General features: G+C 41.1%; 1 protein-coding gene across 2 annotated transcripts in view; it reads right to left on the reverse strand.

Annotated features, from left to right (window-relative positions):
- Positions 1 to 17,469, reverse strand: part of PTCHD4 (patched domain containing 4) — a 97,929-nt gene that overhangs the window by 59,553 nt on the left and 20,907 nt on the right. For both annotated transcript variants that reach the window (XM_038133230.1, XM_038133229.1), the window contains exon 2: positions 12,902 to 13,382. In XM_038133230.1, coding sequence (XP_037989158.1) covers positions 12,902 to 13,382 — 481 coding nt within the window. The remainder of the gene's footprint in view (positions 1 to 12,901; positions 13,383 to 17,469) is intronic.

The raw sequence follows: 17,469 nt of genomic DNA on the forward strand, positions 1-17,469 counted from the left end.
TAATCCAGCACTTAACTGTGATGGAGCACATGTTGACAAAATGAGCAGCTTAACGATGTGCTTGGGCTGTGTTTTCATTATTTTTTATCTGCCAAACTTTGCATTATCCAACAAGTTTACTACTATTGATTTCTTTTTCATTCCAGAACATGGGGAAAGATGTTGAATAGCATAGAATATTTTTTCCCTGTTATTTATGTCTTTCCAGCAGGAAGAGTGTGCATTTATGATTTAATATTTCATTATTATATTTAATATAAACGACAAAGATTTAATGTAGTACAAATACGTGCATGTATCAAAATGTTGTGCAAGAGTGAATCAAATTGCCATTATTTAAATAGACTATACCAGCATGGTTTCTTTTCTCCTTTAAGCATGGAGATTAATTTTTAAAAATCAGGTTTATCTAATAAGATGTATTTTTCATAATATCATGCACATTTAAAAATCATTTTATGGTATAAAGGCACTGATTTTTTTTGAGATAGGTGCTTGATTTATGGATTTATGGTGTTAAAGCTCTGTTACTATAATATTTTACATTGAGTTTTTCCAAAATAAAGTTGTTGGAATTTTTGTTCTTAAATTTTTTATGAAACAAAATGTGGGATTTTTTCCTTTGTGTTTACAGTTTAAAAAGAGAAAGGAATTACTGGATGTTTCCCTTTATTTATTTCCTCACACCCTGATTTTTTTTGCCCTTTTTTCTCAGATTTTTTTTCTTTTTTCCTCAGAGGAAAAGTAAAATGATGCTTTAGATTGGAACATAAATAATTTGAAAATTAAGAAAACTAGAAAGTTATCACTTTTTTCCATCAGCCAATAAAAGGTTTCCTGCTCATGAACTACAACATAATTTTTCACCATTTCTTTTCAATTGAATTTGTGAGAAATAACTGTCTAATTTTGCTGGAACTTGGTGATATTTGAATTGAAAATTTTAAGGTACTTGAATTAATTCAGAGGAGATGGTGAAAAAAGCTCATGGAAAAACTGAGAGGTATTCCTTTCGAGGAGCACCTGAGGGCTGAGGGTTTGCCAATATGAGCAGTGTAGTCCATTTTCCTGTTTAAGCTAACAGGGGAACAGTTTGCTGTGAAGGGAAAAGTGAAAGAACTTGATCTGCAGGTTAAAATCAGTCTCTATTTTTCAACATCATCTATAATGCTTTCACTTTTCCTTACTCATATCAAGTAGAATAATCCCCTCTGGGAATTAAAAACCTTGCAATGTGCTCCAGGAAAGGACAGTGAAATTGATATTTGTGTCACTGATTGAAGAAATTAAAAGCGTGTTTGTCTTTTCAAATAAACTTTGAGTGAAGCCCATGGAGACTTTCTCAATAGCTAAAATATAAGATTTCCTAAGGAATGCATTATTTGCTGTGCATTTGGCAATACAGTGGCAGGTCCTAGGGAAGTGGAATGCCAACGTGACAGGGTCAGGTAAAGGAGGTCACAAAAGACAAGAAAAGGTCTCCTGTGTCACTGGCAATGATCTAGAAATTTAAGAGCTGACAAGTGTCTTTTTCAGCTTGTGAACAAAACTCCCAAGTGGTTACCAATTTCGTTGCTATAAAACTGAACCACATATATAGTTTTTTACTTTAAAAATATTAAATAAATTGATTGACATTTTTGCCTTGTTTTGCCCAGTTTATGCATTTGTCCATCCTTGACCACTAATTACTTTAACACCTCCTGAGCAATTTCAAAATAATCACATATTTCTACACCTTTTTTTTTTTTTTGTTTTTAAATAGTCCATAAAGGGATTATATTACTTTCCCTTCAGGGAAAGAATCAGTATATTAGATGTCAAAATCCACGTAAGAGAGATCTTTTGAAACTTGCCTCATTAACTGTGTTGTCTGACTCCAAATAACCTAAGAAAGTGTTAGAACATCTCCATCTATGATTATTAAAGCCTGCTCTGCCTCAATATCCCACCAAGGTTATTCATTTAAAAGCAGGCTAGCTGCACAATAAAGTTCTTGCTGTTTCTCAGCTCTGATGGGAGAGACATTGAAAGTCCAAATAAAGGAGCACACAAGGCACTGAGCTGCTCAGAGAGGGACTTTGTCAAGGGCATGTAGTGACAGGACAAGGGGGAATGGCTTTAAACTGGAACAGGGTGGGGTTAGCTTAGATGGTAGAAAGAAATTCTTCCTTGTGAGGGTGGTGAGGGCCTGGAACAGGTTGCCCAGAGAAGCTGGGGATGCCCCATCCCCGCAAGTGTTAAGGCTGGGTTGGACAGGGCTTGAAGCAGCCTGGTCTAATGGAAGGTGTCCCTGTCCATGGCAGAGGAATTTGAGCTGGATAATGCTTAAGATTCATTCCAATCCAAGCCATTCTGTGATTCTATGATCCTATCTTTGCAGTAGAAGATTGTAGCAGGCACTGGCCCTGCGAACCTGCCTTGGCGCTCAGAGGCAGAATGCTGAGTCAGGATGACTGAACAATAGGAGCCCCTTTCTCCTGCTCTCGGACCCTGGCTTATCTCTCTGTAAAGCTATAGGTCACTTTCCTTTAACCCTTACCATTAGACAATTCTCAATCCTCCCTTGCCCTATATAAACCCCTGTTTCTGCCCGGCTCGTTGGAGCCGCTGTCCCTGAGACCCTTCGAGACACTCCATGGAAGAGCTACGAAGAAGACCAATAAAGACATCGTCTTGGAACCTCATACAGCGCTCTCCTCTCTTTCCTGGTCTGAATGCCAGCGGCATTAGAAGATGAGGTGAGCCCAGTGGTTACCACTCCAAAAAAATGGCATCTTGAAATTGACTGGGAGTGTGATGGGAGGGATATTTGCACTGGTGGGTTCTTTTCCTAAATACTCAGCTTTTATACAACTCCAACATGGCACTTTCTGGTAATGCTTTCAAGAGAGCAGCCAGCATCTCTCCTTTGGCTGCTCCCATAAGATCTTGCTTTAGACAGGTTTGGGTTTTGCTCTTTGCAGTTTCCTTTTCCAGTGATATCTACTCTAAGCACAAACCAGCTTTTTGTTCCTAAGTCTCCCAGCCTAGTTATAGAAGGTTTAAATTGCATTAACAGAGAGCTTTGTGTTAAACAGTTTCCAGTTATGGTAGAAGGACAGAACGTTTCATTGCTCTGTACTCAGTATGCAGAGCGCCTCCTCACCCTCAGCTTCTTGCAGCTCTATGTCTTCCCTGCAGGATAATAATTTCTCAAGAGTAACAGCAAAAATATCAGCTAGAAACTTAAAGAAACACAGAATTTTTCACCCTCTAGGGCATCACCAGGTGCACTAATCTGCCATTAGGTCTCCCTTTATGAAACAACGCACGTGCTCCCTCTTGTGCCTGTGGTTCCTGAGTTTCTGCAAAGTTTGCAAAATGCTGTAATACTGAATGGTTTCATGGCAATGTCAGCACAATAGTTTTCTTTAAAAGCAGGATATCAACAGCAATGCAGCTCATAACACCAGAAAAAGCTACGGTATTTAACATTTCCAGGGGAAATTTGCACTTGAATATAGATTAGGATATGTGTGTAGGGCAGGTCTAAGTGTCATATCAGGCTGCAGAGGAATGCTTTTCTTCCTTGGACTTTAGGAATATAGAGTATGAACAAAAATTTTCCCAGTGTTGAAATGCCAGGGATGACTGCAAGAAAATGAAAGGACAACATGCTGAGGCACAGTTACATGTTTTCAGGGAACTCAGACTGATTTTAGAGACTGCTGAGCTACATAATGTAGCCATTGCATTCACCAGTGAAATTCAGCCACATCTGGGTAAAAACCAGCATCTGCTTCCCAGAGCAGCACCTGCACAGTGCTTGGAGCCAGGCAGTGCTCACCAGCACTTCATCTGACCTGCACAGCAGTGGGAATCGGGGGAAGAGACAAATGCAATTATCCTCACTGAAAACCAGCCAAGACAGTGAGGACAGTGTGCTCACTCTTGCAGAACAAAAACTAAAGAGCATTTTTAGTGATCCACAACTGCAAAGGCCTGAGCCTTTTACCCCATTCAGCCCTGTGCCTGCATCTTCAGCTGCTGTAGCTCTCCTGCCACTTTGGGCATCCAAAATAACATCTCCTTCCTCATCTCACCATCAAACGAGCGTGGATGGAACATGACCTGTTTGTAGACATCCAGCAGGACAAACACATGGAAAGTCAGCTGTTATAACTGGGAATACCTTTCCCTGAAGGCCAGGAACACAGGGACATGATGGTGGCATGAATAACAGGGGCTGCTGCTGTCATTTGTTGCAGCTCATGGAGCAGTGAGCCCTGAGCCGGTGTGGGTCCTGCATGCTGGATGTGACTGCAGGCACTTATCCCACCAGAGAGGAGAAGTCATTTCATGGGGAGGAAATGGAATGAAAAAGGATCAGGAATGGAAAGATAAAACTGAATTATTAAAAGCTCAAGTAGCTAGTGGCAAAGGACATATAAATGATACAATACTGAGTAAAGTCTTTTTCGTTTGTTTGGTATTTGCAATGGATTCCTTATCCTTTGATCCTATACAAAGTTTTTAACATTGCAGATGAATATAGCAGATAAATATTGATTTAGAACATTTGGCAAGTGGTCTATTGAGTATCCGTTTTCGAACTCTTCAGGGGAAAATCACCAGTCTAAAAGAAGGCAGCTATGGGAAAATTTCTTCATAAGTGAAATTTCTTTGTACCAATTTTTGAACCAGGTTTTTAGCATGGTCATTAATTTTTATGTGCCTTCCTTATGGTTATGGTTTAATGTTGTAATATTATTCAAAATAATGAAGATGTTTTAGCTAGCTGTGTAAAAATCCAACCTTTCCTTCATCACACTGAATTTTGAGCTACAACCATATCTCACAACAATGAATTCCAGGGATGATTTGCACACAAAATATATTACAGGAGGAAAATAAAATACATTTGCTGGCTTTAGTTTTTGCTCAAAACCCAGAGGCACAATTTTGGATTTCCCTGCAGAGGATCACGGTATTGAAGGCAAGAAGACAACTTGCTTGATGGAGCCTAGAACATTCACTTTGTGCTGCCTTGAGTAGCAGAGCCCATCCTTCCTTCCCAGATCAAAAGAAGCAGCAGAGCAAGGCTGAATATTTCCAGAACACACCAAAGAACACCGGACACATCCTCAGCCTACCCCACATCTGCTCTTTCCTGCAAATCCACTGTTCTCCTGCAGAGACCAGAAGCCATCATCAATCTTCCTGTGTGTATGGAGCTCACAGGAAAGTGTGAACTAATAGTAAAATATCTGTGGGAAAAGGATCTGGCAGGAAATTATATCCAATTTGAAATAAGCATAGCCCTACATATAAAATATCATAAAGGTATTTGCATATACATAGTTACTGTGAAAAATTACACTCCACAGTTGAGCCAGACAGACCCTGGAGTTTATAGGTGCAAACTGCAGCAGTGCAAATCTTAAGAAATACTTTTATAAATGTATGGCTTTTTGAGCCCTGGAACAAGCTGTCGAGGCAGGCTGTGGAATTGCTATTGGTGCTATTCGAGGCTGGATTTGTCAGTGCTCTATTAAGGATGATATACATGGAGCTAAATAGTTTTTGCCATGAGGCAGCTCCTTTCCAGCCCAAATTAGGCAAAGGTAAATGTGATGTGCATCGATACATACTAAGCACAAGGAATGAAACTCCTGCTTTAATGAGATCAACGCACAGAAAATGTGCATCCAATAAAGAACCTTAAATAACCCAGTCGCAGGAACAAGCATTGCCATGAAAAGGTAGGAAAATGAAAGGAAGAACTGTTCAGACAAATGTATGAAGCATCTGAAGAGGAAATATCTTTTTCTATCAGAACTGAATTGGTATATTGATTGAGTAGTAATCATATATTTGAAGTGCAAAAGCAAATAATTCTTTTCAGCCTTTGACTTTTTTAGCTTAAATCATGGTCTCTTCTTTTATCAATACACTTTTTATAAAGGGTTTAGAAATGCTTGCAGCAAATTAGAAGCAGTTCAAATGACAGCTACCAGCCTGTTGGCTGCAGGTGGAGAGCCAAGGAAGATGTTTTAATAATATTAACAACAATAACAGACAACATTTTTGGAGACTTCTCTTGAGTTCTAGCTAAAGACAGAAGAAGCCAGACTTTGCCTGCCTTTTCTCAAGCAACAAACACAGAAAATGTATTTTGTATTTGCTCTGTCATTAGAGATCTGGCAGTGATGGTCTGTGCTTGGGCTGTGGTCCACAGATGAATGCTTCAACCTCTGCTGAGCCTCAGAACCACTGACCTGCAGCCCTGCAGCCCCACCATCCCTGGAGGATGACATTTGGGTTGATAAGAGACCTTCTGAAGAGTCTCTACAAGGAAAGAAGGGCTAGAATTCCATCTCTAGGGGATTCAAGGCAATCTGTGCATATATGCTGCACCCATGTGTCTATGTCTTAGAACTTATGTATATAACGGAATCACAGAATCACAGAATCAAAGAATCACAGAATCACAGAATCATGAAATCACAGAATCACGAGTCAATTAGGTTGGAAAAGACCTCTGAGATTATTGGGTCCAGCCTGTGACTCAACACCACCATGTTGAGTAGACCCGAGTGCCTCATCCAGTTATTCCTTAAACTCCTTCAGGATAGTGACTCTACCACCTCCTTGGCCAGCCTCTTCCAATGTTTAATCACCCTTTCTGTGAAGAAATTTGTTCTCGTGTCCAAACCAAATGTCCAACCTAAATGAGATCAACACACAGAAAAAGTGCATCCCATGAAGAACCTTAAATAACCCAGTCTAGGAATGAGCCTATTTTACCACCCAAGAATCACAAAAACTCAGGTGCTGAAGCCTAAGAAGTCACCCTTTTTCAGAGATGGATAAAACCTTACAGAGATTAACACAGCTCATCCCGAACATCTACTAAGCAATTTTCCAAATAGCTCTGGGCTTTCCTATTTCTCTCTATTGCCTGCAAAGGAAATTGAGATTAAGGGGGGAACATTTGGGACACCTGGATTGGGTGCTACAAACCCTGCTGCTGGGACTGAGGCTGGCTGGGCTGCTTTGTGCATCCTTTCTGCTGGGTGTGAGAAGGCCCAAAGGACTGGCTCAGAAATAATCTCCCCTCAGAGGAGAGGACAGTCCCAGTCCAGTTGCCTCTCCCTAACCATCACCACTTCAGGACATAGTTGCAGGATGAGACTGCGTGGTGCAAGTGCAGCAGATTATGCCAGAAAGGTTTTAGTCTTCTACTCAAATTCCAGGAAAGATTTTTATTGGGTGAAATATCTTTCCTATAGAAATGAAAAAAATTCCACCTACTGCAACAGGAAATAGACTTGTCAGAAATTATACCATATTGTGGGGAAATCAACTTTTACAAACATACAAATATGGTAAATCTAAACCCATCCACATGAATTATATGTGTTAGATGCCCATCCAAATAAGGAATCTTAAATATTTGTAAAAGGCAAAACCAGAAATTTTATAATTAAGGACAATGTATTTCCAAGCCCTTAAAGATCTGCTGAATGAGTGGAGAAATGAACTGCTGTAACATCTAAGCAGCTAATTCATTGAATTTCTAAGGCATGGAGGGGTGGGGATTTATGTCAGGAGGTTTCTTTTCTCTAAAGGGTTGTTCTTTTGCTCCTCATCCAGATAGGAGGTGATGATGCAACATGAGATTCATATGGGATTTGCTTTACTGCTGCATCAAAATGACAAGCCCATAGTATGAGTCACTCTTGAAATGTTTCTGTCACATTTGTAATCAGAAAGTCCATTGCTTGAAGCAAAGCTTAGACTACTGTGATACGTCATGTTCAGGTAAACTGGTGACAACCTGTACTTTGGCTCTCACATTTGTCTTCTGAGGTTTGAAAAAAATAATTTTTCATCTGAACTAGGACTTTTTTCTGCAATTTTCCATGACTCTGCTGCTAATATAATACCGTGACATCTCAAATTTACTGAAAGATGATCACCAGTCATTATTTCAACAACTGCCATCTGAAAGAGGTTGGATGGCTTCTATCTGAAATGCTAATAACTGCCTGGAGTCTTGTCTGCTATTGCCTTGATTCCTCCTTCCATTTTAACAACTCTGGGGAAGGAATAATGGGAAATTTTAACAGAATTCTGCACTGAAAGTACAATCTCTGCCATCCATCTTGAGCTCATTATACAGGCATTGGGCTACTGCTGGATGCAAGCAGCCTATTGGTTCTTAAAGTTTTTGTATCTCTTTACTACATCTCTAGCAGCAGTGTGGTTACTGGCAGGAGTGGCAGCAATACTGCAGTGTGTGGTAGGGCACTCGGTGAGATTAATGTTCTCTAAAGTGTCAGCCACAAACAGCTGTTCCCACAAATTTCTTATGGACTTCATTGTCTGGCCTTACAAATGACAGGAAATATTTCTCACATCCATTGTGGATTCAGCCTTCTAAGAGGCACGTACACCTTACAGTACAAAAAGCATAATTACACTATAATTATATTGTAGGTGGTTTTTTATCGTAAGATTTCCACTAATCTATATAATGAAGTACTTCATGGACTAGCCAAAAATAATTGCGATGTAAAATGATGTAATTGGTACACCTGCATTTAAAAATACAGAGTCAGGACCTCAGCTGAGTTAAATCATTATCTCCCTGATGATATCAGTCTGGTTCCTGTGCATTAAAAAGCAGATCATGGGAGCAATAATATCTCAATTATGTAGTTAACCTTCTGGTTATATTAATTAGTGATGATTAGGCATGGGAAACCATAATTATGTCACGTACATAACACCCCTTTGAAATTGCATATGAATCTAAACACAAAAGGCAGATGTGAACATATAACCAGGGCTAGAACAAATCTGACACTTAATTGTATGACCCTCTATCTGTGTCTGAAACACAGCCAGTCATAACAGCTCTGCTAATGTTCAACTTGTAGAAGAAACTGCAAATTTTATCTGTCCCAGAAGAGAAATGCGAGGTAGAACAGTCTCGTATTCTGATTTCACATGCAGGTTATTAAATTCTGACTTAAGAAAGACAAATAAAACATTTAAGCCCAATTCAGTTAATAAACAAGGAATCTCTGAAAACTAAAGAAGCACCTTTGCTTTAACTCACAAGATGTATCCATTTATCTGGGGTATGAACAGCTAAAAATCAGCCTCCCTTGCTCCTGTTTGCAGGAGATCCTGGCAGCCAGAGAATTATTTGCAGGAGAACTTCCTGAAGAGTTTCTCCTGAATGACTGCACAAATGCAGTGGGAGACACTGTACTGAGAAAACTTCCAAAGCAACTGTCTGAGGAAATTGTGGTTGGGAAGAGGGAGTCAGAGAAAACAGGATTTTCCACCACTGTTCTCATGCTAACTTAAGATTGAAATTTTTCACCTTCAAGGATAAAGAAAAGCCAATCTGAGCTAACACTCTTCCCCTGGTAGAGCAGAGATGTGTTTTATCCCAGCAGACCATTCCCTCACAGCAGAACTACAGTGAATTATTATGGTGGAGGTCACTCAGTCTAAATTTAGGAAAATATTAAACATTCCACATAGGCTTCTGTCACCTACTGAAACCTACAGAAGCTCTGCACTGCAAGAGGAATTGTGGATCTAACCATCCAGGCTTATTCAGATGGCAGCATCCTGCCACCCTTGCAGGGAAAAGGGCAAGCCCAGAATATCACAAAATTTCCATTAAAATTAATCCTTTGAAAAGTGAATGCTAGAAGAAACTGCATATTTTTTACCAAACAAATGTACTTTAAATGGATGGTTTGCAAATGTCAGGTTGAAATGTTCCAAAGTTGGGAGCTGCCAGAATTAATGCTGCCTGTGTACTCTGCATTGTACTTGCAGGGTCTTTGTCACTGTTATTGCCTGGTTTTATTTTTTTTTAATCTAAGTAACTTGACTTTGAAAGTTTGACTTCCAAATCTGGCATTTGCAGTTCAGGGAAACCCCACCTTGCACACCCTTTGTTCTATGTTCACTCAATTACTATTTGATGTGCTGTTTGCTTTCTGCTGTGCCAGCAGCAAGGGACACTGGTACAGCGTGGGCCAGGGTGATTCACTGACCCACAGAATCAACAGTCTTGGGGTCTTCAGTGTTTCTACTCTGGGCTGTCAGATCAGTCCATGACAGTCTAGTTCAGCAGAAAACCCTGCGGAGTAAGGGCCCAAGTGAGTGAGGTCCTGGGTGTACTCTGAGCAGAGCAAGGTCTCATTAGGTGGCAGTGTCCCTTAAGGGACTAAAGGCACATTGTACTTTGCAGATTGTAACCCAGTTAGATTTTGGTAAGACATTCTGCCTGTCTTTTCATCCACTAAACTGTAAAAGTGTTGTCTAATATTTATAACCAGCAGTTCCCAAGCATTGCAAGCTGTTCTGTAATGATATTTTCAATTCAGTCTGAGACTCCTGAATGAAATTTCTGAAGAAGTTACATAAATGCTTTTTTTTTCAACCTGAATTGCATTCAATATAATATTATAGAAACAATCCTTGCAAACATCTCACTTCAAGAGAGGTTGTTTTTTCTTTTCCTTTTGCTCTTGGCAGCGGCTGTGACAAGAATGACAGAGCAAAACACAACGGAAAGTTATAAATGTTACTTTTCCTAAGACAGCAAACAAAGCCATGGACTACCGAGGTGGGAAACTGAGGCACTCTGCTTTCAGAAGCTCTGACCTGTGTCTCACCCTGGGGCTGCAGAGAAGGTTTAAATTGAGGAGCTCCTTTGGGAGTGACAAGTCTGGGGCCTGTCAAGCAAAGAGAATGTGCTACTCATCTCTCCAACCATCTAAAAAGAGACACCGACAGAGGAATGCACAATTTAGGGAAGGTGCTTTCCATCACTTCAGAGTTTTTTCACCTTAACTTCAACTTGCTGCACAAGCAAGGCAGTGCCTTTTGGTTCCTCTTTTGATATGCACCTCCTGACACACAAGGAAAAGGTTGCCAAAATCTGATAACAAGCATGACCCCCTCTACACTTCATCCCTTTCTCCATTCTTTGTTTCCTAAACCCACCCCCCTCGCACAGGTCAGGATCCATCTGTCACAACCTGGAAGTTCTCTGCTGGCTTTCTTCCCTTTCCCCATCTCAGCACTTTCTTTCCATCAACTCCTCTGGCACCACAGTGCCATGCACAACATCTGGAGAGCTGGCACAGGGCAGTCCCTGTCAGGGGCCATTGCCACAGTGCAGACGACTGAATTAGAGGCTTTGGCACAGCCTTGTTTATCACTATTAATGAGGCTGAGCCAAATGGGAAATTCCTTAGGGTCTTTTGCCTCACTCCTCTCTTTCACTTCTGGAATCTCGACTGATCCCTTCATTCCACTCCTTCACACCTCAAGTAGCTGCTCCAGAGATCCTGAGAGCAGGACTGATGAGGCTGCAGCTCTGCCCTTTTGTTTAGTGACACAGATGCATTATTAGGGGTCAGATTAAATAGGAGGTTGGCCATTTGAAGCTGCTACTCTCAGGCTGTAAAGGCGCTGTTTTGTTTTCTGTTTGCAGAGTACCAGTTCCAGAATCAACCAGATTTCAGAAGCCCTAATGATGGGTGATCACAGGAATGCATAATGATTTCAGGATGACGTCCAACAGAATCTCCTTCCTACATTCTGAGGCACAGGCCTGACATACTTTATGGTTATATGTAAGCGGTATGCATTGGGGATGCATACATCCACAGGAGTTTTCTTAGGGGAAGATAAGAAAATATGGTGTTTTGGGAGATTGAGGTTTTAAGGAAAGTATAAGACTCTTTTTCAAACCTAGACTCTGGCTTGTGACTTTGCATATTTAGTTGACTCTTAGCATAACACAGTACTTGGTTTGAGGACTAGAAGCATAAACAGCACTTAAGAAATTAGCTGTAAAAATGCAGAGCTCTGGCCACAGGGAAGGTTCTTTGCCATCTGAAATCGAGCATGAAAATGTTTAGTTCTAGGCTGCCATCAACTGAGATTTTGCTCAGAGTCATCACTGGGGTTCAGACTCATGGTATGGCAAAACTCTGACAAATTTGGATGTGAGGGCACCAAACAGCACTGCCTCCGTAGCTGAGCTGGGCACCTTTCCCTCTGCCTTTCCAATGCAACTTCCCAGCAAACTCATCAACCACATGGATGCACTGGAAGTGCTTGGAACCAAACAGTAACAGAAAGCAATTGATTAAAAGCAATTCTTCTGCCTAAAGAGCTGTGTATTACATTTGTTGTTCTTCCATACCTTCCTCTGTCTGGGTGCCACACAGAGGAAATCTGTGCAGCTGATCTGGGATTTCACAAACTGAGGGATTATGCACCGTGGATCCTGACAGGCCCCTGTGCTCACAGCCTGGCAAACACCACAACTGTAATCTCCTCTCTGAGATAAAGTCCATCAATCTTATTCTTACACCAACCTCTCCCACTCTGCCCTTCAGGCAGAACTCCAAGAAAAGCCGTTCTTGGGAAGGATGTTAAAATCTGTCCTTCCTTGGTACCCTCCTGTTTAACTTACTCTTTTGGCTTGTCTCCCCTCAAAGTTGGGTCAACACATATCCATTTTGTCTGCTGAGCTGACTAGTTTTCAATAACAATTTCTCCTTCATTCTGTAACAGAGATCAATAGAACTGCCCCTCTCTCATGTTGGCTGAGATTCCAGGAATGTAATTTGCTTTTTATTGTTGCTACTGCTTTGTTTTGTTTCCATTTTTCTTTCTTTTTTTCTTTTTTTTTTTTTCTTTCTTTTTTTTCTTTTTTTTTTTTTTTTGGCAAGGCACAGATCAATTTAGAAGGATGAAAATGACTTAGACTTTCACTCAAAGTAAAATCTGCACTTCATAACCCAGGATGTAATTTACAATTCTGTCATTAAACTCTGTTAATCCTATTATTATGAAGATAAATAATTACCCATAGCGAAGAAAGGGATTCCCAACAGAGTAGAATTATATTTTCCATCAGTAATGAAAAATATCCCTGCCGCAGTGACACTGGAAATACAGATAGTGAGCACTCCCAGGAGTCCCAGGAAAGGTTTGCTACGCAGGCAGTCCTTCATGGAGCTCGAGAGGGTAGCAGTCAGAAGAATCAGCATTAGGCTCACCAAAATCTTGCCCCTGGCCAAGAGACTGGTCTGGTGGAAGTCCTTCCAGAGGCTAAAGGACGCTAGTGAGTAGAGCTGCAGATCCTGGTGATCCAGCTGCATCTTGTGCATCAGTTTACAGAATTCGCTCTCCCACTTCTCCCCAATGAGGTCCTGGGTGACAGAGCCATACGTTTGGAGGTAGTAAGTGATTTGGATGGCTCTGGCTGATTTGACTCTCTGGTCCTTGCTGTTTGGCACTTCCATTACCCCTCCAAGCTGGTGGCCAATGAAACTGCTCCTTCCATCCTGGGAGAGAAAGCAGAAAAGATGAGCATGTGGTTATCGTGCTTATGACGTGATGCAGAGATAGACTCTGTCTCCTCTCACAGACATGCCAAGAGCTCTGCTCAGACACCACTGCACTCAACAGGAGCCTTGCCATTCACCTCACTGGGCTTTGGATCTGTCCCTGCTCCCTGCCACAACTCTGTCTTACTCATTACAGGCTCATTTGCATTTCTGTGCTGCAGTTCAGTGACTGCTCAGATATTCATTGCAGTCTCAGGGATTCCCAGATACCCAGGACCAAAATGTTGCATGCAAGCTTCTCACCCCATGGGAGAGGATGACCTTCCACATTTAACTGATGGACAATGACAAATCTCCAATTACTACAAAAAGTTTGAGATGAAGAATAATTTCTGGATGATTTGTGATTTCTTGACACTTTGGAAATGATTTTTAGAAGTTGGAAATGTACAGAAAATGAATCCCGATTCCACAGGATACAGACAGATCCACAAAGTTTAATAGCTATTCTGTCTCCAGAAAAATATAATTTAAATCGGACTTTTTGCTTTGTTAATTTGAGATTTCATGGATTTATGTCAGTGGCACAGAGAAAATAATTTATCATAAAACTAAATTTAACCAAGATTTGTTTTTTTACTACATTTCAAGAGTATAAACCTTACCCAGGTCTCACTTATTTCAGTAAATGCTAGGACATATAAAACTCCATGACAATCAATAAAGGACACATCAAGTCCACTCAGCCTCTTTCTGTTAAGAAGACCAGGTCTTTTTTTCTGTAGAGTTATCTGGTTCCATTTAAATATTTGTTTTGGTTTTTTTTTTCTTTTATTGTTGGAAGGATTTAATAAGAAAGGTCCTATAAGAAAGGTCCTCTCTCTGTAGCCACTGGTTGTAGGATAATTGTATGTGCCCCTTCCAAGACAAGGGAAGCCTGTGTTGGTTTAGAAGATCAAATCCAGTTGCAAACTGAGGAATAAGACTCAGTGATAAAATTGTCCCAGTACAAGTAATCTCTTTGATCAAAAATTCTAAATCCAGGGATTGTCTTTTGCACACCAAATAATTTTTTGCTTTCTCCCCAAGATAAATTATAAGTTTTCAGATTTATTCCTCTTGTATTTTATAAAAACATAAAATTATTATGGCATTGATGTCTAAACTACCTTACAGCAGTGTTATCCCATATGAGATAAAATCCTTTGCCTAGGCACACTACTGGAATGAGGTCAAAGCTTGAATTTGGGAGAGGCTCTGCCCTCCACACACACACATGGAAGCAGCCATCTGCAAAAGGCCAGAACCATTTGGGGGAGACACTTTAACATGTACTGCATCCAGCATTACCCATTTCTAGAAGCACCTGTGCTGCATGCACGTCATTATCTGAAATTGCCAGACTTGCTCACAGCAATGATCCCCATCCTAAGAAAAAATCAGCAAAATGAGGCTTTATAAAATTTAGATGTCTTCCAGCATATTGACTCATAGAGCAAATAAATATCAGAAATTGGGAGACTGTTTAAAATGTTTTATGTACTCACCTTGCCTTCAATCAGGTATGTAAAGGAGGTAATCCTCCCACTGAGAAATTTCTCCCTATGCCTACTTTCATGGCAGGAGCTCACACTGTTCCCAGCTTTGCCTGCCACAGCCCAGGGAACGTGACAAAGTGCTTTTCAGAAGTTCATTTTTTTCCCTATTCCCTGTTGTTATTTCCCATAAAAATAGCGGCTTCTGGCAAGGGTATCCTGGCACGAGCTGACACAAAAGGTGAACTGCAGTCTAGTGCCAGCTTCCCAAATCACCTGGAGCCTCATTGCAAATGTCACATAAGCAGAGACAGCTATCACAGAGGGGCAGCTGCTGCTGTTCAGACTCCAAAAAATCCTCATCCCCAGCATTTCATGCTCCAGTCATGTTTGGATTTTTTATTTCTCTTGTCTCTAAGGAGAGGTCACACCTAACACTCAAACACTCACAAAAAGTGCATTTCCAAGCTGGTAATTAAGGCTTGAGCAATGCAGTCCTGGCTCACAGTGGATGAAACTTTGCAGCTAAAAATCCCCACTTGGCACCGCTTTGAAATTTTGGAGAGAAATTTCCCATTTCCTCAGTGTCTGGGCAGAGCTGACATTCAGAGGCTTGCAGGCGCTGCAGGATTCTGTAGCAGCGCAGCTCCCAGCCCTGGCAGAGCGCTGTAATTCAGGTTTCATTGATTCACTATGCAGCAGGCACGGCAAGGTTATGGGAAACTTTGTGATGACCATCTGCCTTCCCCTGCGAAGGGTGCAGCGAGCGACGGCAACATTTCAAAGGAGGCAGCAGAGCAGGCACAAATAAGTCATGTTCTGCCGTATCTCCTGTGAAACAGCAGATAACAGCTATTTTTTACACTGATGTACAATAGGGCACCAAGCTCATATGTCAGCAAAACAGAGAGTAAGCTTTCAGATGGAATCGAGGAAATCACAGGCACCGGATTGCTGTGAGGACATTTTGTCTGTTCCCTTCTTTCTAGAGGCAAACTGTTTCTCATCTAAGCAAGGGTTTTGCCTCTGCTGCAGTTAAACATGAACGTGACCCCACAGCACTCAGGAAAACGGGGCTTTTCTCTGATACAGCTCTTGGAGAAGAACAGAATCATAGAACAGCTTGAATTGGAAGGGACCTTAAAAATCATCTATTTCCAAGGCCTCTGCCATGGGCAAGGGCACCTTCCACTAGCCCAGATTGCTATAGACCCTGTCCAACCTGTCCTTGAACAGCTCCAGGGTTGGGGCAGCCACAGCTTCTCTGCAGTGGTTACAATCTTAGAGAGGAAAGCAGAAGAAATATGGGGGACAACAGTCTTTCGTTCACCCCATTTTATGAATTACAACTGATGTGTAGGAAAATAGAGACCTAGTGCTAGTAACATGAATTTCAGCACCTCCCAGAGTCCAAGACAGGGACCTACCTGTTCTTGGAGTCTCATGGGAGCTTCAGAGGAGTTATTCACAGCCCCAAGTTCTCTGTTGTCCTCCAGGACCAACTGAGTGAAAGAAGGGCATGAAGGGCTAAACTCCTGAACTAAGCCTAAGGTCTGGGAAACAAAGTGTGGCCACAATGACTTGTGTAAGTGATGCCTGAAGAGCCAGACAGGTTTTGAATAAGACTCCACATAGTTCTTCATGAAAAAAGGTGCTTTCTGCTAATTCGTGCATCCTTCCTGGCATATGACTTCATGCTGCTTTTTTTAATTTCATAACATATTTTGATGTTTCAGACTACAGACCCCTTACACTTTTACCTACATCTGCTGCTACTCTTTGATACTATATACACAAAAACAAACCCCCCAAAATGAGTAATAATAAAAGTTATTGGTTGTACATGATTTTATACCCATGTATCTGAAACAGAAGATGCTAATTGACTTTAGTAAGGTCACTTGCATGGTTGGAATCTTTTTTTCAAATTCCAGGCTGTGTCTATGTGTCTTTTCTAATTTTTCAAAAATATCTGATGAAGTCTTAAGAGTGTCTGTTCTTCCAGATTCTGATGGCAGGTAATTCTCTCCAGACCTGAGCATCTTTAAAGATGCAATGAAATATAGATCACCTGCTGGGGCATGTGATATTTCCTCTAAAACAGGGGGCAGGCAAAATTCTTTGCTTCAATGGACATTATTAAATTGTTTTTTGTGTCCTCCTTCTCTTTTTCTAGTTGCCTCAAAGCCATTTGATATATTTAGGCTCTGAAAGGGAGGAGAATGAGAACTAAGATGACAGGCATGAACAGCTTCACCTTCCTTTCCCCCCAGCATGATGGACTTTGCCACCTGTGTCGATGCAGACCTGACCTTGCTCGTGGTTGAAAATTCAAACTCCTTGTTTGTTCAGCAGTAAGATTCACTAATTGTGAATGAATGGGTACAGAATAAACCCCTGCTATGTTTCAGGCTGGAAACTTATCTGTAAAGGATGCTTGGACACTTAATTTCCTAAGAAGATATGTAAGTGGCATGGGAAGTTTGACTTGCTCCAGAGCTGAGGGCCTCTCAGGTTAAAGGAAACCAGCTGCTCCTACTGAGCTAAAT

This window comes from Motacilla alba, chromosome 3 (assembly GCF_015832195.1).
Source record: "Motacilla alba alba isolate MOTALB_02 chromosome 3, Motacilla_alba_V1.0_pri, whole genome shotgun sequence".
Classification (NCBI taxonomy): domain Eukaryota; kingdom Metazoa; phylum Chordata; class Aves; order Passeriformes; family Motacillidae; genus Motacilla; species Motacilla alba.